The following is a 24,476-nucleotide window of genomic DNA, read 5'->3' as shown; positions in this document are numbered from 1 at the left end:
GTATAACAACGGGACGCATCCAAGGTGCAGGAGACAATACTCGCATCGACCTGTGTAACCTTACAAGGTTGCGAACATCTTGGTTGAATGTACCGAAGGTCTTTGTCTTAATGGAGGAGTCATGTGCCGAGGAGATCATGACACCAAGCTCATGTAACGGATACCGGTCGACAGCCTGAGCGATGACATCGTGGAGAGTATTGGATGCAGTAACGAAGTCGGGGTGGGGGAGACTCCTTGTGAGCTGTGTCAGCTAGTAAGACTTGCCGACTTTCTTGGAAATACTCATAGTACTCTGTGCCAGAACACATGAAAAGAGTTCGCACTATTGCTGCATGTGAGGGACGTGAGAATTCTCACTGGCAAAACGAACAGCCAGAATCCATCGAATCCTCCCCTCACCGACGTGATAGCTGTCTGTAGTAGCTTGTCCGGGACGGGTGAAATTTACTATGATGCAGCGTACGTGACGCAGCGCAGTCGCGCATCCTAGGGTATGGGTCATGTTCAAATACCATGTTATATCGCTCCAAGCGAATATTTGAATGATCATCTGTGTACAGGCGTATATTCCGAGACGAAGAAGGCCGACTCGATGAATGGGTTCTGGGAAGAGATCAGCGAGAGTTGGATGTCACGTCGAATTTGTGGCTCCTTCGGCCGTCCGAAAAATTTGTGCCCGTAAACGTTGCCGTGCTTCGCAGAGTTCAGAGAGGGAGGACAACAAAGTAATCTTTGGCTGATGGTGTAGCTATATGATGATGTGTCCTTGGGATGGACAAGACAGCAATGGGGACAAAGTACGTGGACACTTTGAATGTTGATCGGGTTTAATTTGTTAAACTGACCCGCAGTGTTTCGTATCGATAGGAACAAGACTCACGCGGTTGCAGGATCGTAGAAGATCATAGATCACTTGCACTTGTCTGTCTGCGGCGAGATTCCTCACTGTAGATTTAGATATTGCCCCTCTAAGTACTGGGTGTCACCCTGTGTCACTTGAGACAGCCGGGAAAATCTAATGAACATCAAATTTCAACTCATCTTCTATCTCCAGAACCCAGACTGATACGACATACTCTTTGTCAGTAGATACATCATGGCAAGCATCTTGGGCTTATCATTGTTTGACGATCCCGTTGACGGCATCATGCATGTCCTCTTCTTCACAGTCCATAGCCTCGTGTTTATTCCCTTGCACGTGTTTGACAACTAATACGTTTCCAACGACATTGTCATGATTGCTGCAATCTCGTGAATCGAAGCATTTGGTGATGCATGTACTACCAATGGATGTTCCCGAAAGAACATAGGCCCAAGTACCGAGGAACCCACGGTTATGTCCGTAATGAGATTGTATGTTTTACGAAACCGCCCACAGATAGGTGAGATGAACAGATCTGGTCCAAGCTGATTGACCCAGTAGGTCACTTGGAGTTGCGAGATGAGTCAGTAACTGTCTTCCCGGAGTACTGACACCGCGGAGATCTCGTGCTACTGAGAGTCATATTGCCGTGAGTGGTGACAAAGGTGGCAATGCGACGGTCACAGAATCAGGGCAGACGTCGTTATAGCCACAATGTCGACAACAAGGGTCGTGGCTGAACATTATTCGGTCAGAAGCATTACGGACGAAGAAAGGTTACCCATTGATTCTTGAAACAGGTTTGTGCGGACGGAGCAGTGGACGGCATTATCCGAGAACTTGTACAGCTAAAGTTGAGGTTGCCGCAGTGAGAAATTAGACGTAAGATTAACGTAAGAAACTGACAAAGTTGTGACGAAGTCCTTGCCTGCAATCAACCAGACCAAACTTCAGCTGTATTAGCAGACGTGGCAATATTACTGTGAGTATTCGTTTGGCAGGGCAAATCTAGGAAACTTACAGGTGTATCGTCAATCCAATGGTCGGAAAAGTTCAGCGTGCATTTGATTTACCTACTCGCATACGGCCTACGAATCCGAAGGGGCCACCTCCATCCATGCTCATAATTGTTGGCATGCATATTGTCTGATCGATGAGCTGGCGAGATACTTACTATATGTAGTGCCCGAGTTGGCCCCGGGCCATCAGTAGCGTGTTCATCCATCCAGGTCCGAGGCTCCTCCACTGACGTGGGCCCGGGAGCCGGGGATAGCGTCAGTACGGACCGAATAGATTCTTTACGCCACGCACTGACTCCTAACTTGTGAGAATCACTAGCAGCTGTCGGCTCGAGACCCGCTTCCTAAGATCACTCATCGAGGGAAATAACAAACATATTTCAGAGATAACACTGCGGTCGGTACGAAGAAACACCATACGGAATGAGACGAACGGAGACAAAAGCACGAAGCGCTTTCCCGCCCACGAACCAAAAAACACCAAACTACGCAAACATGTCCTCCTCGTTCACATCCCGTATCCCACACGCTGCCCACATAGCAGCGGCATCCAAATCCTCCACACCATCATTTTTCGTGCCTACAATCCCGTTTACCTCGTATACCGACTTCGTCATACCAAGGGTCACTTTAATCGCCGGAGGCCCAGGCGCATACTCCTCGAGCTCCGAATCTAGGTCGTTCTTAGCTGCAATCCCAACTTTCCCATCTTGATGGATGAGGCGTAGGATATTCCGAGCGGCAACCTCCGCTTGATAATACGCTGTATGTCCAGCTTTGATCGCGTTGAATGCATCTGCTGCGTCCCCCACGACGAAGATATTTGGGTATAAAGTCTCTTGGCATAGGTCGGACTCCACCAGGGTATCCGTGGATGAGCTGGGTGACAGGGAATACGGCGAATATGGAACACGTGGAGAAGATGACGTCGGAGGTATGTCATCATGTACGAAAGACGGCGAGGATGGCGAGGATGGTGGGAATTCTGACGGTCCTGTCGCTTCTTCTATATCAAAAGTAAAATTCCTCAACCAATGCAGTACATCATCGTCGTTGTCCTCGTCGTTATCTGCCTGAAACTTGTGAGGCTTTAAAGGTGGTGGGACGCAAAGTTGCATAGTCCGCAGAACACTTGCCAGTCCAGTGTCTGTGGCTACAGCACGAGGGTCCATGTCGCGAAGGAGCTCCGTGTTCGGTACTTGACCAGTGCATAGGAGCTAATGACATGCTCGTTAGCTCACTGTCGCTTGTTGATTTGGAAAATCCTACCAGTAGGTCGGCAGTTATTGTCTGCCCTGATAGAGTCCGTACTACGCGTGGTTCTGAGGACCCTTTCTTAGATGTGTGTTGGAGAGACTCGAAATCGAGTCGCTCTCCAAGAATAACCCGAACGTTCAGCTCCTGCAAACCCTGAAGGGCTGTATCATCGCTTAGTTGAAATCACATAATAGACAACACAAGACTCACCTTCTTCATGGATCGCGTCGTCAAACTTGGGCAATAAACGATGACGGGAATGCAGAAGCGTGACGCGCTTTTGCGGGTATACGGCAGCAATGTCGGTTGCAAATTCTATATATAACCATCAAACGCGTTTTTCGTGTAATGAAATGACGTAACTTACGGATACCAAGCGCGCCGCCGCCTACCACTAACACGGACGCCGCGGCGCCGACGCGTTCCTGGCGTTCTCGGAGGGATGAGGTACCCTCCGACTTTGTTCCTCCATATGTTGGTATTTCACGTGGTTCCAAACTCGACTTCATTCTACCTTTTTCGTGACTCCAGAGGTCTATTGGCGAGGGCAAGTGGGAGCCGAGAGCATAAATGGCATAATCAAACTCTAAGGATGAGTGCTGTGATTCTCCCAGGTTCGGAGAGAGGTTGATGCGATGGTCGTCTATGGAAGTGATGGTTGCTTGTACACGAACATGAGTTGAACATGAATGAATATCTGAAAGCGGACTAGATGGGAAGTTAATGTACGGGATGACTAAAATGGAAAAGTTAGGATCCGTGCAGGGTGGAGCATGCGGAATAGGCGAACGCACATGCTTTATGCTCGTGACCAGCGAGAACGGCATATCTAGAAAAGTTGTAAACGTCTAACAAAATGAGACCTCTTCCAAGCTTGAAAGCAACAAAGCTCACGGTTCATGTGGCTAAGGGGCAACGGAGGTTAACGGAATACTTCCACTAAATCCGGGATCAGGGCAACGTACGAATTTCTATCTACCAAAACAAGTCTCCAACCCTGTGGCAAACCCTCTGCAAGAAGTTGAGCGGCCCTTGAACCTAGAGAATAATTGGAGAAGGGTCAGTGAAAAAAAATGAATTTTAACGTCACGCGCGTTGAACACACCTCCGTAAGAACCGCCCATGACGACGACCGTCCTTGTAGGAATTGATGTGTGCAGGGAAGTCGAAGACTCATGAGAGACCTTCATGGTAGCGGACATGCTGAAGTCACTACTAGTACCTGACGGGCCTGCAAGTACTACGGGTTCGTTGAATGGGGTTTATCAGATAAGAACCGTGAGATAATACCACTGTCTGGTGTCCCGTTACGGCTGTATCGGCCTACTATGCCGATCGGTGTGCGCTCGGCCTCAAGAAACTTTAGCAAGCTTGAAGGATGCTTGGGTTTCAGGATCTCGGACAGTATTTATGTAGATTATGGAAGCTCTAGTAAGCCAGCATTCTTACAATGAATCGGCAAAGTCTGAAATGATAGAATAAACAGGTGACGTGGATTCGTACCGTATTATTTCTCAAGGGCCACCGCATGACCAGTATCTCCATCTGACGTGTATTACAACTACTGTACCACAACGGCGGCCAAGCCGTCAATCCCCGATTCCACCTTCCGGCCATTTTCAACCATAATTAGTTCAGAACGTTCAGGGTCTTACGTTTTAGTCACATGTATTATATCTGGCATGTTCATTCAAGATGGCTTGCCGTATGCATAATTAAACTGTTCGATCAGTTCCCGCCAACCATCAGAAACCGTTAGAGTGGTCTAGGCCTGGTCCTTAAGGGAAAAAAGGATAACTTGCACTCTCTAAATGAGACAGCGAGAGTGAGATAAACACGTCATGTAATGTGATCACGACAGCAAACGCGTTAAATGAAATACAACCCGTGAACAAAAGATGACACGAGAAGCAGGAGCGCCAATGAGATAGGAGACACGAGACACTTAAAGAACCAAGCACAGAAGGCTCAGCAGTGGTAAATATCGCGGGATAATGGTGGGGATAATAAAGTGCGTCATAACAATCGGGGTAATCACATACATTGTGAACAGTGCAGAGTGAAAAAAAGGGCCTCCATCCAACACTCGAGGGGCGTCTTCACTAAGAACATCCTGGATAACGCACGTGAGACAATGAAAGGAGAAGACGTATCCTATCGAAAGAACCCTCCCCCACTAAACGTGGGAGCGACGAAAAAAACACACTGACGAGAGGACCAAAGGCAAGGCGAGATAATGAAAGCACCCTCCCCCGCTAAACGTGGAACCGAAGATAGGGTCAAACACAATCGATGATTGCGGAAACGAGAAATTGATCTGACCATACTCCGAGGGAGAAAGCGAGGATGATCCGAGGGATAGAGCGAGGACGATCTGAGGCAAAGCAGACATATACGAGGGATCGTATTGGACAGAACGAAATAAACGATGAAGTAAACACCGCCTGCATCGGCTACAACCTTGTTTGTCATATTCGTTGTAGCGGCGTAATCTAGCATTAGCGTGTCTCATTTGGATCGGTACATTGTTGATGTGAGTTAAGCACTGCACTTGCAAGCAGAGAAATTGGTCTCTGATGGTGCGCAACTCAGTAACATGAGTAATTCTAGTAACTAAGTAAATCATTGTGCTTATCTTAACACCGCTTTTTCAATGTTGGAGACTTCGTTGGATCGAGACCTTCCCTTGTGGCGTCCCACACTCAGGCTTAATCGTTACTAGCCAGTTGTGGTCATATGTTCTATGGAAGTTACCGGTAAGTCGACGTTGGAATGATGATTTGTGTGAAAAATTGATGATCCTTTGGAGTAAGACAAATTTGCAGTCTGAGATGCAGACCGTCAATCTGCTCTCATGATCAGGATTCAGCGTAGACTCCGAGGTGGATGTATACCATGGAAGTTACCGGTAACTTAAACAAAACTCTAATTCATCCGCGTATACGTACCTTCTCGAAACTCTATTTCTGGCTTGGTAGAAAGATCGACCACGTGCCTTCTACTGTGCTCAACGTTATCAACGATGAGCTCACCGACTCATTCACACGTTGGATCACAGGTCACGGTACTGTACTAATGCAATCAATTCGATAGGTTTGTCGAAACGATGTCACAATATCATAAACGGAAGCAAATGTGTCTCCGCTACCCCCTAATTTACCGAGACGAAAGATTTACACGTAAACACGTACGTGGTTACTTACTCTCCTTCATCGTGATGGCATCAAGATTACAGCATGTCTGCCTTTCCCCTCGCCCTAATGCCACTTAGGCGTCCTCCACGGCCCCCCCTTTTTTAAAAAAAATCCATTTGATGTCCTATTGAGAGTATAATCTATGGAGAACAATACAGTCTGCCATGACCGCATCTCTGAATTCGCGAATACCCTGGTTCTCTCGCACAGTATAACTCCTCAGATCCTTGTACTATAAATTAAATGTGCGAACGCGGCACCACCTGACTCGTTTGTCTAGCGTACGTGATCACCCACAGGATACAGGTAGAAGGATGCATCCTTATGACTCATTACCCTAAAAGTCCGATATATCTTATACTGTAGTCATCCACCATACAGGATATATCCATTGCGTGATAATACATCATATAACCACCGTAGGACAATATCTATCTAGGGCTATTTCACCGAGGTGACCGCATCTAGATAGCCTGTATTAGCGTTTCGAAGCAGCACCTGAAGAAAGGGGATCAACTTACCAGTCTCAGTGCCACGCGCATGTAGATGCCGCCTGCACAGGGCCATCGCCCGTATCTTCGAGCTCGCTGTCGCGTGCAGCGAGCTCAAGCATCTGTTCCAAGAATATCAAACAGAAGTGGATTTTCATAGTATGATTGCGTCACCTTGTATATAAAAATAAATTCCGATCAGTACTGGATACAAATCAACGCATACTCTGCTATTTTGATGCAGCGGTATTCCCTATGGCCCCCTATTCAGCGCTCAGCGGCAAGCGTCATGATGTGAGAATGGAAGGTGGCCGATTGAACAGTAAGCGGATAGTAGAGTATAACAGTGTATGCAGCACTAAGTACGTTATAGTCAAAGAATGATTACAATCACCGCAGCCATGACTCCGTTTGCATCACCTAATGATCTTTTCATCTTGTACATGTCACCGTTTGTCATCTCAGTTTCAAAGTCTCCGCGTTCCCGCGGTTTCCCCGCACCCCGCGTATCTTTCTCGCCCTCGTCTTACATTTTTTGTTGTTCTCATTGGACAGCACTAATATTCCTCATTCGCATGTATCGTTCTTAGTTCAAAGGAACTTTGTTTCATTAATTATTGCTTATCATATTGTAAATAAAAATGTTATTGTTGGGAATTACGGTGAAGAATACAATCATTTCTCTTTCGCGGCCATCAATAATACAAAACTACACGGCCTCCGTGAGGATAGCGGGTACATAATACCGTCTAGTAGTATCAAAGTTAGGTTCAAAATGACTACTCACATAGATGAAACCGTTCTCCACAATGCAATTGAATGGGGTATGCTTCGGGTCATCGACGAGTGCCCGAAAGGGTCGTAATGAATCATACCGCTGATGACCTATCTACGTGGGTGAGCCAAGACTGAAATTTGAAATATCGAGTCGAGAGTATTAGTGAAGTTAACGCTGTTACAGAAAATGAGCCGAGTTGAAAGAGAATAGTGAGCATCGATTTACTAAAAGGTGCTATGACAGCTCACCTGCGATATAATTTGATTTGATGTATCAAACAATATCACTGGGTAAAGACCTGGTTTGTATGTAGCATCTGCGAGAATAGTCTGTGGGTGGATGTTGAAGGGATGGTATTGCCAATATGTTGGGAGGGGCTGGGGTGTCGTGACAGTTTCGTTGAACGGTTGCCAATGATGTGTGTCAAAGGCTTAGCGCAAGTTGTCACTCTAGGAGATCAGGCGTGCACGTTCGAAGTGATTCGTGCTGAATCATTGGATGCACAGTACCGAACACTGTGATCGAAGTTTTGGACAACACACAACTGTGTGTCAGTGCAACCCGGGTCGACCACATGGCGAAGGCATTCTCGATGGCAGGTACAAGACTGCACGAAGGAGTTAGAATATCAAAGATCCTGGGCCAAGATGTATCCCATCGCCGCATCTGCTGATTTGGCTCGGGAAGGACAACGACTCGATGTCAACGGAGGGATCAGGGTGAACTGGCAAATATCAATGACTATGTAGGGTATTCAGCCCAACGAAGAGTGATTCTCACACAAAATATGTCCACTGGCAGTTGGACAGTGGACGATAACACAAGAATATGTATCGGACTTTTCGGGTTACAGTCCAGTTAGGACACATATGAACTGTGCCAGCTCTATCCACAGTACTGTCATCACTGACGGTGGAGCTTGATCGAGTACACCGCTGGTGCTGTAACTTGTTCGCAAACTTTCCCATCAGCAATTGACATGCCTTGGGCATATGTAAGTACACGAATGACATTAGCAATTTGATGCAGGGTACCGGAGAAGGTTGACAAACATTTGGATTTTGAGTGTTGTTTTCAACCCCTATTTATGGGACCGATGTTCTGCCAGATCAGACGTATGATCGAGCTTCAATCAGTGCTGCTTTTAACACCATGTCGTATACTTCGACAACTACGTGTAAGTGGGTAGTGAAAAACTGCGGCGTACATACCAAATACTTCGGTATTTTGAATTTGAACCGATGTTTGTTAATCAGGCTACGAAATCATACCAGTGCTGTATTTGACATCAGGGTGCACTCGGGCAATGCTTGATGTGGTCTTTCAAGTTGTGCCTTGCCTTGCACCCACACGTCCATTGCTGTATATGGAAGAAACGGCACCCCGTACCACAGGCTGGTCCCTGAATACGTGTTGCGTTACGAAGCGTTATGACAGAATTTCTTCTCTTGTAGTGATCGTCGAGGAAAAACAATATCAATGGGGTTACTCTTGAACATTCGATAACAGTAAAAAGTGGGAAACACACAAACATGCATCACGTTTGTTGCTATACATAATTTGGTACAAGTACAGGGTAGAAGAGTGCGAGAGGCACGGAGATCAGTCTAATATCTGTAACGGGTGGAATAATCTGGGATGACAATGAGCCCGAGTACAATACTGACGATATTTAAATACAAACCTTTTGGTGATACGACAAGACCACGGCCCTTGGAGGCTCCGCGGTAAACAGTTTCAATGATGTCAATCAGCTACGATAAGACGCATCAATAAGGTGGGCCAACAAGACAAATCATGACGTGCCTCCTGTTTGTGATTCATTGCCCAGTTTCTGCAGCAGGCAATGCATTTTTTTGAGATAGATCAATGTGCAGGGCTGGATGGGCCACGTACATCTTGTTGTTGTTACCAGTTCCGAGATCAATCATGATATGTTTGTTACTGATACGCAATATTTCAGCTGCGCATTCGGTATTATAACTGGGGTATCAAACCGTACCGATAGAAGAACATGACGGTGCACGGATCGTATAACTCGTACATCTGCACCATTTTGCCACGATCGATAGTTAGCGCAAGTGGAACAAGACCTGTGGAATATGCACACCTTGTTAAAGTCCGGGACCTCGGTGATATCTACGAGGTAGATGACTGCAAAGTTTTGCACTTTCTCTGCGACAGAGTAGAGGGTCTCGTCCATCGTCATGCATTGATGGTCCCAGTCATGGCCAAAGCGAATTACGACGATACGGTCCTCTTCAGACTTGATGGCTTCGTCGACATGCCAGCCGCTGGGCAGGTGTGGAAGGAAGTAGGACATGTGGGTGAGGATATGGAGAGCTCAGGACCAAACTGCTGGAGACACACTACAGTGGCGACTTCGACGAGCAAGGCGGGCACAGCCACACTCAGAAGTCACTTCCACTTCCACTGCCACTGCAAACCCGATAGCGGCCAACATTTTGTACTCTTTAGAAAGTACATTCAAATGGGAGCGCAACGCTCTATGATAATAGGGTGCCTCTGCCGACGAGGGTTAGACCTCCTTTTCGACTGGCTTGCTGCAGGACTCAATGTTGTAGGCCCCGCATCAATGATGTTCAAGTTTCCACCGGTCGCCTCATTGCACCGTGGTCGTTGTTTCTGGTGGCTCGGACGCTATGCTAATATCTCCAACTTCCCTAACAGACCACCTGGGATTGGTCTTATTTGGCATAAGTAGAAGCGGTGGAATTGGGTGTTTGGTATCCCTAACTACAATGTTACACTGGATACCATCATGAGGTGGCTTATGCCTAGCTGTCTTGTGCTCAAAATCCTGCCCTCTTTTGATGCCGTTGGAGGGCTCGTCGTGGTGTAACTACCATAGCTACTGTCATACGTCGTCCCTTCAACCCTCATCACACCGTATCACACCTCTATCCGGGTACCGGTCTTTTCTTCCTGAAATTACTGGCAATATGGATTGTGAGCCCGGAATATATATTGCGAGAGCAATCCGGACCTTAAATTACCACGACTAGATTACTTCTACCTCGTTCAAGTTGACTCCGACAGTTCTGCAGACAAATTTTTCCGCGGCCTGGCCGCCGGCAGGGCCTTCGTCAACCCTGCGTTCCCAAAATTTCATGCAGTCCCAGGGCCCTGCCCTACTCCAGTTTCCCGACGCGCTCACAAAGGCTCAGAGTAAGATGAAGGTAGGCTCCACTGGCAGTAGCTGACATAATGCACACATATTGACGGTCGATATAGTTACGACGACGAAGTACAGAAACATAACATTGACCGTTAGTCTATCACAGTTTCTATTTAGCCAGTTACCACTGGAGACTAACGACTGCAGCCTACCGCCTAGACGATAGGCCTCATTGGTAAATGGAACTCGCGCGTAAGATCAATTATCTTGGGCACTTTTTCTCGCAAGTACCGATGGCCGTATTTCTCTGGCAGATTTAAGACCAGGCTAGTCGCCCATATTAATCAACATGTTTCCCTTGCTAGGTCTTGGTTTTCTCGTGGCCGGGATTTCTGCAGTCACCGCAGCTGGCAGCAGTAGCTGCACTGGTACAATTTCGTCTTTGAACGACGTTAGTAGTGCCATCAAATGTACGACAGTGAATATCAACGCGTTCACCGTCCCTGCTGGACAAACGTTCGAACTGCAGCTGCTGGACGGTACCACTGTCAACGTTTGTGAGCGTGGTCGGATACTTCGCTTTGCACATCCCTGATTCTTTTTAGTGGGCGACATTCAGTTCGGAAACATGAGCTGGGCCGGTCCCCTATTCCAAGTCGGGTGAGTGCAGGCACTACTACTTCAAGTGACTTGAAGAACCTGACCAAGACCGTCTTAACAGAGGAAATGATATCACTTGTACGTGGGTTGTTTAATGTTGTGGCAATTCATAACGTTCCCAGTTAATGGAAACAACAAGAAGTGGGATGGTGGAGGGCCTTTCTACTGGGTAAGTACGCTACTTCACTCGCAAGGGTCTCACTTCATCTTATACCGCTGCAGGATGGTCAAGGTACGAATGCCGGCATAACAAAGCCACACCCAATGATGGGGTAAGCTCATTAGTTACTGTTATACTGCGGTCTTTTTTTAACCTTGCGTCTGCTAGAATATATATCTCGGGCACCTTGAACGTATGCGCTCGAGTCGCCTCAGCCGTTCCAGACAGATGGTAATCTGTTTATGCAGGACGTTTATGTTGTGAACTCTCCCGCCCACGCCTTTTCGATTGGAAATCCAGGACCTCTCACCATCTCTGGCGTCACTATTGATGATTGTGCGTGCTTGCATGTTATTAGCGGGGTGTCTTATTTTGACATCAAGAATAGCGCAGGGTAACTATCCTAACTCGCAAAGCGGCAAAAATTCTGCTGGTGAGTGGCGTGTCCATCTATTTAGGTTTTTTTGAACTTGCCACCCGAAAAGGACGCAACACTGACGGCTTTGACGTTGGCGGTAGTAATTTAATCATTCAAAATAGGTTCGTATATTATCTAGTTACTCTGTCAACTTACAGGCACTTACGGACATTCAGCACCGTCCTCAATCAGGTCCGTCTGACGATTGAGCTTCGACATCCCTTTGCTTACAAGGTATTTCGTTTTGCAGGACGATTGTTTGGCCATCGGCAGGGGGACAAACATCACTTTTGCCGACAACTACTGTGAATACGGTCACGGTATCTCCATCGTGAGCCGCTTCATCAATTTTGTGCAAATTATTTAAATATCTGTCGCCTAGGGCTCCATCTCGTCAAATGTCGTCGTCTCCAATGTCGAGATTTCCGGAAACAACGTTGTTAGCAGGTGACCTGCAGCACAAGGGTGAATTAGAGTTGTACTGACATGAGTAGCGCATACTCGTTCCGTATCAAGACCGACGCATCCGCGACAAACAGTATGGTACAAAATGTTACATATACCGTGGGTGGTTTTTGATGACAATGATCGTGGACTGATTTTTTTGTAGGCCAATACTGCAACCAACTGTACCTATTATGGCGTTCTGATTACCCAGGTACGTGTGTCTTACCACGCTCTGCCGTTGTCAGTCATATAACATACCTACAGAGCTATCCCGCCAACATGGGCACCCCGGGTAACGGGGTCACTATCTCTGTATGTGATTTTTCAGTTTGACATCGACAAGGGTTTCACGGGACTGTCTCAGGACATCAACTTCAACCCTGGTACTACCTCCTTGACGGCCAACAGCGGTGCTTACAGAGTTGCAGTGAACTGTGGAAGTGGATCGTGCATAGGTATACATGTTACAGCTTCCCTCGATCTATTCTGACAGATCACGATAGGTAACTGGGATTGGTCTGGTTTGCATACAAGTGGTGGAAAAGCCGGATCTATCGTTAACAACAATGTTATTACTGGATTCACACAGTGATGTGGCCTAGCACTTAGCTTCATTGCAGTCAAAAAACGTGGCTGCATGCAGCTATTGTGTTATGTTTTCTCTTTGTTACACATTCTTTTTTTACACAGTCGTTTGTAATATACACTCTTTTGCCCAAGAGGCCCTTCCGAGTCGAGGAATCAAAAGTCGAACTTACCATTTTTGCAAGGAGTACTCGCTTGGGTTGCTCAATTAGGGAGCCTTATTATACTTGATGTGATCACATGCCTTGGCAACTCTGATTAGGCTTGTTTGTGCTAAAACCCCACACCAGCATCAAATCCTGCCTCAAATTACCTCTATGTAGTAAGTATGCGGGTGTCTTTTCTTCCTGAAATTACTGGTAATTTGGACTGTTAGCCGAAAATATATATTGCGAGAGCAACCGGAGCTTTAGTCACTACGACTAGATTGCTTCCACCTCGTTCAAGTGGTCTTCGGCAGTTCTGCAGACAAGTTCTGCCGCGGGCTGGCCACCTGCAAAGTCTTCGTTAACCCCGCATTCCCAAAATTTCATACAGTCCTAATACCCCTGCCATACTCCAATTTTCCTGACCCGTTCACAAAATACTAGTAAGATGAAGGTAGGCTCCTGGCAGTAGCTGACATAATGCACACATTGATGGTCGATATAGTTACGACGACGAAGTGCAGAAACATAATATTGACTGTTAGTCTGTCACATTTTTTATTGGGCCAGTTACCACTGGAGTCTAACGACAATCGAAGATGCAGCCTGCCGCCTAGACGATAGGCCTCATTGGTAAATGGAGCTCGCGCGTAAGATCAATTATCCTGGGCACTTTTTCTCGCAAGTACCGATGGCCGTATTTCTCTGGTAGATTTAAGACCAGGCTAGTCGCCCATATTAATCAACATGTTTCCCTTGTTAGCTCTTGGTTTTCTCGTGGCCGGGATTGCTGCAGTCACTGCAGCCAGCAGCAGTGGTTGCACCGGTACAATCTCGTCCTTGAACGACGTTAGTAGTGCTATCAAATGCACGACAGTGAATATCAACGCGTTCACTGTCCCTGCCGGACAAACGTTCGAACTGCAGCTGCTGGACGGTACCACTGTCAACGTTTGTGAGCGTGCCAGTCGGATACTTCCCTCTGCGCATCCCTGATTCTTTTTAGTGGGCGAGATTCAGTTCGGAAACGTGAGCTGGGCCGGTCCCCTGTTCCAAGTCATGTGAGTGCAGACACTACTACTTCAGTGACTCGGAGAACCTGACCAAGGCTGTCTGAACAGTGGGAATGATATCACTTGTACGTGGGTTGTTTAAAGTTGTGGCATTTCCTGACGTTCCCAGTTAACGGAAACAACCAGAGGTGGGATGGCGGGGGGCCTTTCTACTGGGTAAATACGCTGGTTCACTCGCGAGGGTTTTACTTCATCTTACACTGTCGTAGGATGGTCAAGGTACGAATGCCGGCATAACAAAGCCACACCCAATGATGGGGTAAGCTCATTAGTTACTGTTATACTGCGGTCTTTTTTTAACCTTGCGTCTGCTAGAATATATATCTCGGGCACCTTGAACGTATGCGCTCGAGTCTCTCCAGCTGTTCCAGACAGATGGCTAATCTGTTTATGCAGGACGTGTATGTTGTAAACTCCCCCGCCCAAGCCTTTGCGATTGTAAATCCAGGACCTCTCACCATCTCTGGCGTCACTGTCGATGATTGTGCGTGCTTGCATGTTATTAGCGGGGTGTCTTATTTTGACATCAAGAACAGCGCAGGGTAACTATCCTAACTCGCAAAGCGGCACAAATTCTGCTGGTGAGTGGCGCGTCCATCTACTTAAGTTTTTTTGATCTTGCCACCCGAAAAGGACACAACACTGACGGCTTTGACGTTGGCGGTAGTAATTTAATCATTCAAAATAGGTTCGTCTATTCTCTAGTTACTCTGTTGACTTACGGACACTTACGGACATTCAGCACCGTCCTCAATCAGGTCCGTCTGACGATTGAGCTTCGACATCCCTTTGCTTACAAGGTATTTCGTTTTGCAGGACGATTGTTTGGCCATCGGCAGGGGGACAAACATCACTTTTGCCGACAACTACTGTGAATACGGTCACGGTATCTCCATCGTGAGCCGCTTCATCAATTTTGTGCAAATTATTTAAATATCTGTCGCCTAGGGCTCCATCTCGTCAAATGTCGTCGTCTCCAATGTCGAGATTTCCGGAAACAACGTTGTTAGCAGGTGACTGCAGCACAAGGTGAATTAGAGTTGTACTGACATGAGTAGCGCATACTCGTTCCGTATCAAGACCGACGCATCCGCGACAAACAGTATGGTACAAAATGTTACATATACCGTGGGTGGTTTTTGATGACAATGATCGTGGACTGATTTTTTTGTAGGCCAATACTGCAACCAACTGTACCTATTATGGCGTTCTGATTACCCAGGTACGTGTGTCTTACCACGCTCTGCCGTTGTCAGTCATATAACATACCTACAGAGCTATCCCGCCAACATGGGCACCCCGGGTAACGGGGTCACTATCTCTGTATGTGATTTTTCAGTTTGACATCGACAAGGGTTTCACGGGACTGTCTCAGGACATCAACTTCAACCCTGGTACTACCTCCTTGACGGCCAACAGCGGTGCTTACAGAGTTGCAGTGAACTGTGGAAGTGGATCGTGCACAGGTATACGAGTTACAGCTTCCCTCAGTCCACTACTAACAGACCATGATAGGTAACTGGGATTGGTCTGGTTTGCAGACAAGTGGTGGAAAAGCCGGATCTATCATCAACAACAATATTATTGCTGGATTCACACAGTGAGGTAGCCTAGCGCTCACCTTCCTTGCGGTAAAAAAACATACAGCCGCATGCAACCATCGTGTTATGCGCTCTTTTTGTTACACAGTCGTTTGTGATATACACTCTTTTGCCCAAGAGGCCCTTCCGAGCCGAGGAATCGAAAGTCATACTGATACCATTCTTGGAGGGAGTACGTAAGAGACTTAAAAGCATTCATTTTAGTATTTACCCTACCTAAATATTCTTCCAAAGTCTTTCTCCTTTCGAAGAGCTAGTACTGTTAATCTTTCAACTGCAATCAGCTAGGAGGTTGGGATGGAGAAGTCAAATACCTGTCACTCGATGTCCGCGTCTTCAAGCCACTCAAGTAACACCAGCACGCCATCCAGCTCTCTGTCAGCTGGTATCGAAGGCCACCACGATAAATCGGAGCCGCGCATCGGAATCTCATTAGTTGACCAAGGAAACTTCATCGACCTCACTACGAGCTCAAATTTACGCGCATATATCCACACTGGATACCTGTCTTCTGATTTTAGTCCAGTTTCTCTAGTCACTCCTGGCTACGAATACGAGTTGGACGATATATCTGGAAGCCCACCACCTTCTTCCTCTCCGATTCAAGAACCTCTTTCATACGAAGACGAAAATGAGGAGACGACCTCTCATTCCTCTTCTGGCTCTTGCATATATCCCCCGGGTTCCATTGCTCATGCTGGAGCGGAGTCTGCGCATATTTTGGACTGCCTAAGAACCAACCAGACCTTGAGCACAGAAAAGTCACTATCAAGATCCCAATCGATCGTCGGCAACTCGAGCGAAGGACGTTTTCATAACTACGGAACTCTTCCACTCGAGGACCTAGGAGAAAATGTGGAGGAGGAACCTCCGACAAAGAGAGCCAGGACCGGTTATCTAGCCAGTGATCGTCCTGATCTACTCAAGATACGGACTCATTTTTTGGCAAAGGAGCCAGCCAGTCTACGCAGAGCCCAGTCTCTTGTTTCACAAACTTCTACTGACAGGGACGACGAGGGCGTGGTCAAGGTTCGTTGAAACGATTCCTTGTCAAAATGCTGTGTATATTCCTTTGCGTGGAAGTTGACGACGCACAATAAAACAGCTTTTGGACGGGTCAAACCCTTCAACTGGATCGCTTCGCCCAACCATCTTGTACCGAACAACTCAGCTTGATTCACTTATATGCCCCCCTACTGTGCCAGCCACACCTCTTCCTGACACAGTTGGCTATTTACGTGCAAAGAGAAACCCTCTTTTACGTACTCCTGCCGTCCGTGCGCCCGCTAAACAATCACCGAAGATACCACCTGTCCCCATCATTGCGCCTCCCAGGTCTCCTAGCCCTTTCATTATCAAGTGTGAGGAAGATCGGGCAGGCGATCGGATCAAGATTCTTCTCACGAAAGAAAGAGAAGAGCGTAAAAGCGATGGCCTGGACCTTCTTCAAATTCCTGATGACTGCTCTACCCGAAGCGAGAGTGAGAGCTCCGTATCCGACGACGAATACTGGACCGACGAGAGCTCGCTTTCTGCCTCTGAATCTGAATCCGTAGCGAGTCGAAGCTCGGGTCCATCTCTAGGCACAGGAAAGTCTCAAAGTCGCGAACGATGGTCAAGGGCGCTCGGACTCGATTATTGCTTCCGCGAAGAAGTCGTTAGTTGGATGTTGGATGCAAGAGTTGATTTACCCTTTGCGAATGGATGGGCTTGCTGACAAACTCGCAGGTCCTCCCGAACATCCCTCCAATGAAAAAAGACTGTGTCGAAATCGATGACCTTTTTGATCAACTAGACACCTGTCGAAATACGAGGTTTCACGCGGTTCATCTCTTTTACAGATATTTCTTCCGTGTTGCAGACAAGAAACCAAGTATCAACGTGTCAGCGATCGCGTCGCCCGCCCGATCTTTAAGAGGGCGCAATGACTCGTCGACGAATAGGAAGGCATCGAGTTCGGAAGATAGCAGTGACGAATCTACTGGCGAAGACTCGGACGACGAATTAGATGCTGGATCTGATGATACAGTCGTAGTGAAAGGAGAACAGGTAAGTGGATACGAGTCCGAGTCAGATAATTGGCAGGACGGTCAGGAGGCGGTTATATGGGATACCGCTCTTGGATCATTAGCACTATGCGTCAAGGTAGGACCATTTGTAGATCAAACATTCATAGACCCTTATTTGTATTTGGCAGTTTCATCGTGACTTCTTGGGCCCACTTAGTCCTGTATACGCGTATGAATTCTTGGACCTAGCACGGCATACCATATCGTATCAGGACCTCGAGGTATCATTCTATCGACCTGTCATGCGTTGATAGCGGTCTCTTTTTCTCATACCGTGGTTACCCATCAGGTTTCGCAACGCGATATACTTTCCGCTTGCGATTTCAGTCTTGGTAGTATCACACCACAAGGTCTCATGGATGAACTCTGGCTAGCTTTACCTACGTTACGGAAAGCTACAGAACCTGTGAAGGATGGCTGGAAATCGGTCCAAGTTGAAATATGGAACAGGCTGTTCGATGCCTTGACAGGTACTCACCCTCTCTGGGTCATATTTCATCAGCATTAGCATTGTCTGACCATGCCCCAGAACCTGACGTCCTGCAGTTTCCTGTTTCGCTGCTAACGGCCTCTGCCCTGCTCGACGGTCTCATCATCGCCATCGCTCTCCATTACACAGCTGAAGCAGATATGGAAAAATCGCGTTTCCAACGGAACTCTGGGTGTCGTTGCCCTGCGCCGTCAACTTGCATGCCAGAAAACACAACCAAGCAAGTTCCCTGGCGAGTATATGTATCCAAGGCGATGGATACGGTGAAGGATGTCGTTCTGGATGTAACGGATGTTCTTCAAATACGTGACGTGAGTGTCGTTCATTATAGTCTGTCTGATGGGGAACTACCTAACAGTTCTATCAGGATGATTTGGAGCGCTGTAGGGCATGGATGATCCAGGTTGGATGTGAATAGTTTTGTTTTACCTTCGTTTTCCTCACATCCAATTTTCCTATATTACATCGATGAATCTTGTTGCTTGCAATCCTGACGCATGTACACTATAATTACAAGATCGCGGAAAGGGTGACTTACGCTTGACTCGGCACTGAACACAGGTTGATTTTGAAAACACGTGACTGACACGTCGAGATGAATTTATTTATAAGCACGGAGAATGTTGAAGGAGTACAAATACAGTGATCAACCGCTCCTTTGGACGGTGAAATGAAAAAACGAGTGTAAAAAAATGAAATCTTTAATATACAAAAATTGATCTGGTACATCTGACAGAGCAGGGTTTGATCTACTATATACCAAGTTTTTAAAACATCTGGGGCCCTGCTTAGTTGGCAGCACCTCACTTGGTTGAACGAGTCATTTTCTCGCCTTCCTGATTCGTTTGTACAGTTGGTGTGACAACCATGTTACAGCGTGTGACAAATGTCACATTTCACCGCTCGTCGTACTCGTCGTGATCCTCATACTCGCTGTCATCGCAAATCGACCCTTCGTGAATGTCAATGAACTCTCCTTGATCTTGCCCATCCTCCTCATCAATATTTCCACCATTTCTCCTTGGATTCTTTGGCTTAGGACAAGGCTTCTCGAGTGGTCCTCGGACAGGCTTCTTCCACTGTGGTTTTCGTTTCTCTTGCTTTGCTAGCCGTTGTTCTACCTCCCACTCTTTAACAGCTACCTTCCACTGCTCTGTTTTGGCTTTGTTTCGGTTTTTTCTTGCCTCATCCTCTTGCATCCACAACTCCATCTCTCGAGTTCGTACCATCTGTGCTGCTTTCCTTGTTTCCTTCTCGGCCGCTTTTGCCTGTTGACACTCCTGGTATACCAGGACTTGCTCGAAGACCTCGTCACTGGTAAGTAGCCTTGGCATACCATCTCCATTCAACTTGACATTGTCACCCTCTCAGCAGCCTTTCTTCTCTTGTGTCTCGAGATGACGGCGAACTCGATCACAGTAGCGTCCCTGGAGAATTACAGTCGCTTGAAGGGCGCTTACATGCTCTTTGAGCGTTGTGACCTGCTTGGTGAGTTTTTTGACTGTCTCCTCAAGTTTTTTCTCCTGTGTTGACTTTGAAGATATGTTACAGTGAAATCTCGCACGTTTAATGGGTGAGACTATTGCTAGTGGCATGGTAGGCAACCTTGAACTTGATTTGATGGGAGATGATGATATAAGGAATCGTGCAGATGTTTCCTCGAGTCGTGCGAAAACATTTGGAATGGTTCTATCACCAGTCTGAAAAGGACTATCGTTCTCGTAAGTATTCTCGTCTGCTGTTTGATAAATTATTGATCTGATCTTTGAAATGCAAACAGTGAGGATTACCTGGAGTTGTCTCGTCGTTAATACTACCATCTTCTTCAGCAATTGTACCAAGTTGAATATCACAATTACGAGTTTCCGCCCTTGGTTGCAGGTCTCTGAGCAGCTGTATTATGGCTCGAACAGGAGATTCAGGAGTGATTGGAAGGTGGCCCTGGTTAGATGATTCGCGAGCAGGAGCTAACATCTCATCTGTGACGACTTTAGGATTGAAAGGCCATACACTGGTTTTTCGGAATGCAGATTTAATGGTTTCTGATGTGAGTGCACGAATGTGGGCAGCACCATAGATTGCAAGGAAGTTGCTTTTCGTCACTTTCTCTCCTTTCTCGCGCTCCCATTTGTCTCGTTCTTCTGACCAACACTGCTTAAGGACACCAAATACTGCCACATCTAGGCCCTGGTAGATGTGGGTACTGTGTGCAGGATAGCAGAGGACGTGAATTCGGTGCTGCCGAGCATACTCCAGGAATGCGCGAGTGTAGTGAGAATTGTGCCCATCAACGAGAAGTAGGCGAGTACGACCATTAGCTTTGTCACATGTCTGCTCATCGAATTGTTTGATCCAGAGTGCACCAATCTCGCCGTCAGTCCAACCCTTCTTTGAATAACCAATACTATAAAGAACAGTGTTATATGAGTGATTAAGAGCACAACATAATGCATGCCAACTCACGATGCTTTGAGTGGATTATTTTCGTTCCACTTGGACTGATATGCCTTTCCCTTGAAAATCACCGCAGGTGCAATTGTACTTCCATCTGCGCAAATTGTGACTAACACAGTAATGTTTTCACGATTGCCGTTTCGCTGCTGATACTGAACCTGCGTTCCAGCACTACCAAGTGCTTGTTCTTGGGTGCTTCCTCCTCCTGGTTGAATTCCAGTCTCATCGACACCCCAAATACACTCTGGTGCCATTGGTTTGTTGTCGTCACCACTCTCCAGGACATCCTTCAACATTTCGAACCATGCCTTGTTAGTTGTCGGGTTCACGGCACGGCCACGAGCAGTATCAAGTGAATGTGCTCAGTAAGCTCGTAGGTGATCAGAGTGCTTCTCGACGAAGCGCTGAGTCCAGTTTTTTCCCACTCCAGACTGCGGGAAGGCATCTCCAAGTCGGGCTCGACAGATTTCATCAACATGCTCCTTGAGACGCTTGTGGCTAAGTGGAAAGCCACGTCGAGCCATTTCCACAACATATTCGATAACTTTGTCTGTTTCTGTGGGTGTGAGCCAGCTTTTCGTGGAGCTATTGAATTCGCTAAGCCGAACCCCTCCCTTGGCGAGATTTGCCAGAGTATTATGACTTAAACTGACAACTTGGCCCGTTTCCTTGAGGTATGCCTTCTGAACATCCCTGCACACCTTTCGAAGGCCCTGCTTCTTCTCTGAGCTTGGTTTTGCGAGTTCAGCTTGGTACATAGCCACAGCACGAGCCATGACTTTTTCTTTCTCCTCACGCAAGACCTGTGCCTTCTTCGTCAATGATTTTGGCCTCCCAACCATATTAAGAGAATATATGCATGTTTTGAAGATATATGTTGAATACTGGCAGCAAAAGGGAGATGTTGAGCGAGACTGAGTCAAAAAGGCACCTCGTGTCCAAGCTTAGTCTGTATAATGAAGTTACTCATGGATCACAACGTGTTTCACCAATGAAACTTTGACTAAAATCATCTCCACTGCTTCTAATCCATCTGTAATGTTCATACATAAAGTAGAACGGGTGAAACTTAGTGCAGTGGTGAGGTTTTGATGCTCGAGAAATTCAAATATATTGCCCTAGAGGTATAATTTGCAGCTTCGGATGGATTTATAAATTTGAGCACTGTAATTTTGGTACCATCGCATAGCAGGATGTATTCTGAACATGATGATATATGATTTGCAGGGAGTCGACAAAGAATGCAATGAGAAAATCAAATTGTACAGTGGAGTAGTAGTGTACAAAGGACCGTGGGATCACTGTATATCACGCCTAATAAACCAGATATCCGACTCGAGATACCGCACTTCTCACACATCACCATGACCGGTTTCATACTATCTGCCTCGTTAACGTTCTCTGTAGAATCCGTCATCCGTTCTACTATCATCATGCCACTGTCATTACTGGGGATGAAGGCATGGATGATAATGGAAGCAGGGAGAGCCGGGCTGCAAAGCTTTGTGTAGTGCCGAGTGTAACGTATCTGGGATATGGGTGTACTGTAATTAACGTTCAGACATTATGAATAAGTAATTGTGAGTTTACTGATGCTCAGATAGCCAACACCAAAGTAATTATCTGTTAACTTTCGCCCTTTTTATTGTATGAATTCAAGGTCTTTGCAGTGTGTACGTACTCCTTCGTCTACCTCGGCAAGGCAGAGAGATGACGGGCATTGCACATCATGATAAGATCCATCCAATTATATTGTCGTCATGATATCTCAAGTTATTTTAACATGCTGCAGAAGGCGAGGTTTCTTTTTCAAGGGCTTGCTTTAATAATACGATCTCGGCCTACGGTAAGTAGGTTCTATATTATCCCATAGGACTAACTTGTATTATCACACGGCTATAATTCGAAAGATAAAATTTTGACCCGTATGTCATTAATTTGTTTCTGTGGTTGAGCAACTTATTTTCGGCACGCAATCCTATGCACCATCGCTCCCTCGAACGAGCATGATGGGGGCGAACCAAACCATTGTTTAGTTCCAGCTCATGTCTTAGGATGATATTCGCGACCATTCAGAATCATCCTGCATGTGTCTCCGAAGACCCTCCTCATGTATGTGCCAGCACTATTAGGGCCCATCTGTGAAGAATTTGATTGGCTCGTCGATTACCTGGCGCATGGTGCAGATCATGACACAGACGATGAATCAGAAGGTGATGCTTTGCTAGCACTGAGCGCCATGCATGGGCTAGGGAGCTCTACCAAGCGACGGTCCTACATCGAGTCGTTTATTCGCTGTATGGGCCCCACAAAATCTTCCCGAGTCCGGTATACCGCGCTTAAAGCTGTTTATGAAGCTCGAGAAGAACTAGCTTCTATAACCAGTGCCCCCAGGCCACAGGATATTGACGCATAACTCCTGGATGAACTTTCCTGCGCCCTTTTAACTGCCGTACGTCCAGACGGCTGGATAATCTACAACACTGGACCCGACGCCTCTTTCCACTTTGATCGAGACTATTACTACATCAGCGTCATCTATGACCTGACAAAGAATGACGAGTGGTGTCAACGTCTGATTCGTGATGGTCATCTCGCACGGTGCATTTCTCTAGTTGACGGAGATTACACGCGTGGTTTGTATTTCGGATTCTACCTTCTTATAACCTTCGGGCGCATCATGTCATTGGGCGAGGATCTTCCTTTCAGTCCTGCAGAGGCGAGGTGGCGGCTGCTCATCGCAAGCGGATGGGACTTTGCGGGATATTTCAAAGGGGACGACTACGTCGATGGAATAGCAGCCTTAGTGACAGCGACGATGCTGAATTTGACAGCCTCGTATGTTCCAAGAGAGTGGTTCGCGGATCTCGCTGCAAAGGTGCATATACCTTTGGCCGAATTGAAGGAGAGACAAGCGATCCTCGTGAATGGTGGTGCAGCTCAGTCTACCGTGGGTACTGTATTATCCTCTATGCAGGAATTGTACGACAATCTGAAAAAGGAACTTGAAGGTGGAACTTCGGGGCACTGAAGGATAACATCAGTAGCGAGGTACTTTTACGCATTTGTTACGCATATCCCTATGCTTAGATCAGCGCCTGGTTTATAAGATGTATTAGAATGGTTGCAGGAATTTTTCACTTACCTTATGTTCATTGCAACTGTTGTTTTGTTTTGTCTGTCAAATGTCTCTTTTTTGCGACAGTTGTACACATTGACTGCGTGTACCATAGTCACCCTGTATTTCCAATACCTGAATGGAAGTCTGCCTTTCGCTCATCGTTTAGTTCAAATGGGTTTGCCGTGGAGAAGTTCTTGGTTGGATCTCGATGACGCTCAATACCTAACGTGATTGCAGCGCCAAAACGTTAGTCGCCGGCTTTTTGACAGACAAAACAAAACTACAATATTTTCTGGTATAAGTAGGCGTCGAGGCAAATATAGATAAATAAGACGTGGTGTCCAATCAGAGTTGTTGATTACAGCCAGGTCCAGTCAGGGTGTTCCCAGTTCATTCAATGGCTTTTTAGAACTCGCGACGATGATGACAAGAATCGTAGGGGTTGGGAGCCAGGAGAATAACGTAGCTCAGGTAGATGATAGCATGATAGGAAGCAGTGATCGATCGAC

At 46.7% G+C, this 24,476-nt stretch overlaps 5 protein-coding genes across 5 annotated transcripts; 3 read left to right on the top strand and 2 right to left on the bottom strand.

Moving 5' to 3' along the window:
* Window positions 1-2,152: 2,152 nt before the first annotated feature.
* DFJ58DRAFT_767739 (FAD/NAD(P)-binding domain-containing protein) lies at window positions 2,153-4,592 on the bottom strand. Its single transcript, XM_041388877.1, has 9 exons — window positions 4,432-4,592; window positions 4,247-4,381; window positions 4,107-4,179; window positions 4,036-4,046; window positions 3,936-3,989; window positions 3,509-3,877; window positions 3,352-3,456; window positions 3,154-3,302; window positions 2,153-3,101 (listed from the first exon to the last, which is right to left on the bottom strand). The coding sequence occupies exons 2-9, from the start codon at window positions 4,341-4,343 to the stop codon at window positions 2,370-2,372; spliced, it is 1,590 nt and encodes a 529-aa protein (XP_041248383.1). The 5' UTR covers window positions 4,344-4,381; window positions 4,432-4,592; the 3' UTR covers window positions 2,153-2,369.
* Window positions 4,593-9,021: 4,429 nt separating this feature from the next.
* On the bottom strand, window positions 9,022-9,999 carry DFJ58DRAFT_767725 (mitosis protein DIM1-domain-containing protein). Its single transcript, XM_041388876.1, has 6 exons — window positions 9,715-9,999; window positions 9,607-9,650; window positions 9,501-9,548; window positions 9,411-9,438; window positions 9,289-9,358; window positions 9,022-9,237 (listed from the first exon to the last, which is right to left on the bottom strand). Exons 1-6 carry the CDS (start codon window positions 9,925-9,927, stop codon window positions 9,212-9,214), a joined length of 429 nt encoding a protein of 142 aa, XP_041248382.1. The 5' UTR covers window positions 9,928-9,999; the 3' UTR covers window positions 9,022-9,211.
* An 860-nt stretch (window positions 10,000-10,859) lies between these two features.
* DFJ58DRAFT_767722 (glycoside hydrolase) lies at window positions 10,860-13,178 on the top strand. The gene is made up of 18 exons (XM_041388875.1): window positions 10,860-10,898; window positions 10,946-11,300; window positions 11,349-11,403; window positions 11,465-11,481; window positions 11,526-11,572; window positions 11,626-11,675; window positions 11,732-11,756; window positions 11,812-11,899; window positions 11,952-11,996; window positions 12,049-12,103; window positions 12,158-12,173; window positions 12,232-12,312; window positions 12,364-12,428; window positions 12,476-12,545; window positions 12,592-12,639; window positions 12,693-12,740; window positions 12,793-12,883; window positions 12,932-13,178. The coding sequence occupies exons 2-18, from the start codon at window positions 11,093-11,095 to the stop codon at window positions 13,018-13,020; spliced, it is 1,098 nt and encodes a 365-aa protein (XP_041248381.1). The 5' UTR covers window positions 10,860-10,898; window positions 10,946-11,092; the 3' UTR covers window positions 13,021-13,178.
* A 737-nt stretch (window positions 13,179-13,915) lies between these two features.
* DFJ58DRAFT_859051 (glycoside hydrolase) lies at window positions 13,916-15,952 on the top strand (the record flags this gene model as incomplete). Its single annotated transcript, XM_041393988.1, has 15 exons — window positions 13,916-14,114; window positions 14,166-14,220; window positions 14,281-14,297; window positions 14,342-14,388; window positions 14,442-14,491; window positions 14,604-14,716; window positions 14,769-14,813; window positions 14,866-14,920; window positions 15,033-15,129; window positions 15,181-15,245; window positions 15,291-15,360; window positions 15,407-15,454; window positions 15,508-15,555; window positions 15,608-15,698; window positions 15,748-15,952. Coding segments are annotated over 15 exons (1,089 nt in total), but the record flags the coding sequence as incomplete, so codon positions are not given.
* Window positions 15,953-16,049: 97 nt separating this feature from the next.
* Window positions 16,050-18,944, top strand: DFJ58DRAFT_678805 (uncharacterized protein). The gene is made up of 7 exons (XM_041383166.1): window positions 16,050-16,862; window positions 16,939-17,508; window positions 17,562-17,978; window positions 18,031-18,123; window positions 18,192-18,372; window positions 18,432-18,703; window positions 18,760-18,944. Exons 1-7 carry the CDS (start codon window positions 16,131-16,133, stop codon window positions 18,808-18,810), a joined length of 2,316 nt encoding a protein of 771 aa, XP_041248379.1. The 5' UTR covers window positions 16,050-16,130; the 3' UTR covers window positions 18,811-18,944.
* Window positions 18,945-24,476: the final 5,532 nt, after the last annotated feature.

This window comes from Suillus subalutaceus (assembly GCF_016647625.1).
Source record: "Suillus subalutaceus strain FC151 chromosome Unknown DFJ58scaffold_14, whole genome shotgun sequence".
NCBI lineage: Eukaryota > Fungi > Basidiomycota > Agaricomycetes > Boletales > Suillaceae > Suillus > Suillus subalutaceus.
This window is presented reverse-complemented; position numbering and strand designations above follow the sequence as displayed.

Coding starts and splice junctions, on each gene's coding strand:
- DFJ58DRAFT_767739 (XM_041388877.1), bottom strand. CDS start 4,343: ATGTCCGCTACCATGAAGGTCTCTCATGAGTCTTCGACTTCCCTGCAC. Junction 3,878..3,935: donor TGGTCACGAGCATAAAGCAT/GTGCGTTCGCCT, acceptor TTTCCATTTTAG/TCATCCCGTACATTAACTTC. Junction 3,102..3,153: donor CAATAACTGCCGACCTACTG/GTAGGATTTTCC, acceptor GCATGTCATTAG/CTCCTATGCACTGGTCAAGT.
- DFJ58DRAFT_767725 (XM_041388876.1), bottom strand. CDS start 9,927: ATGTCCTACTTCCTTCCACACCTGCCCAGCGGCTGGCATGTCGACGAA. Junction 9,651..9,714: donor AGGTCCCGGACTTTAACAAG/GTGTGCATATTC, acceptor AAAATGGTGCAG/ATGTACGAGTTATACGATCC. Junction 9,359..9,410: donor CAATGAATCACAAACAGGAG/GCACGTCATGAT, acceptor GTCTTATCGTAG/CTGATTGACATCATTGAAAC.
- DFJ58DRAFT_767722 (XM_041388875.1), top strand. CDS start 11,093: ATGTTTCCCTTGCTAGGTCTTGGTTTTCTCGTGGCCGGGATTTCTGCA. Junction 11,900..11,951: donor TGGCGTCACTATTGATGATT/GTGCGTGCTTGC, acceptor CATCAAGAATAG/CGCAGGGTAACTATCCTAAC. Junction 12,884..12,931: donor TGGAAGTGGATCGTGCATAG/GTATACATGTTA, acceptor AGATCACGATAG/GTAACTGGGATTGGTCTGGT.
- DFJ58DRAFT_678805 (XM_041383166.1), top strand. CDS start 16,131: ATGGAGAAGTCAAATACCTGTCACTCGATGTCCGCGTCTTCAAGCCAC. Junction 16,863..16,938: donor ACGACGAGGGCGTGGTCAAG/GTTCGTTGAAAC, acceptor ACAATAAAACAG/CTTTTGGACGGGTCAAACCC. Junction 17,979..18,030: donor CATTAGCACTATGCGTCAAG/GTAGGACCATTT, acceptor TGTATTTGGCAG/TTTCATCGTGACTTCTTGGG.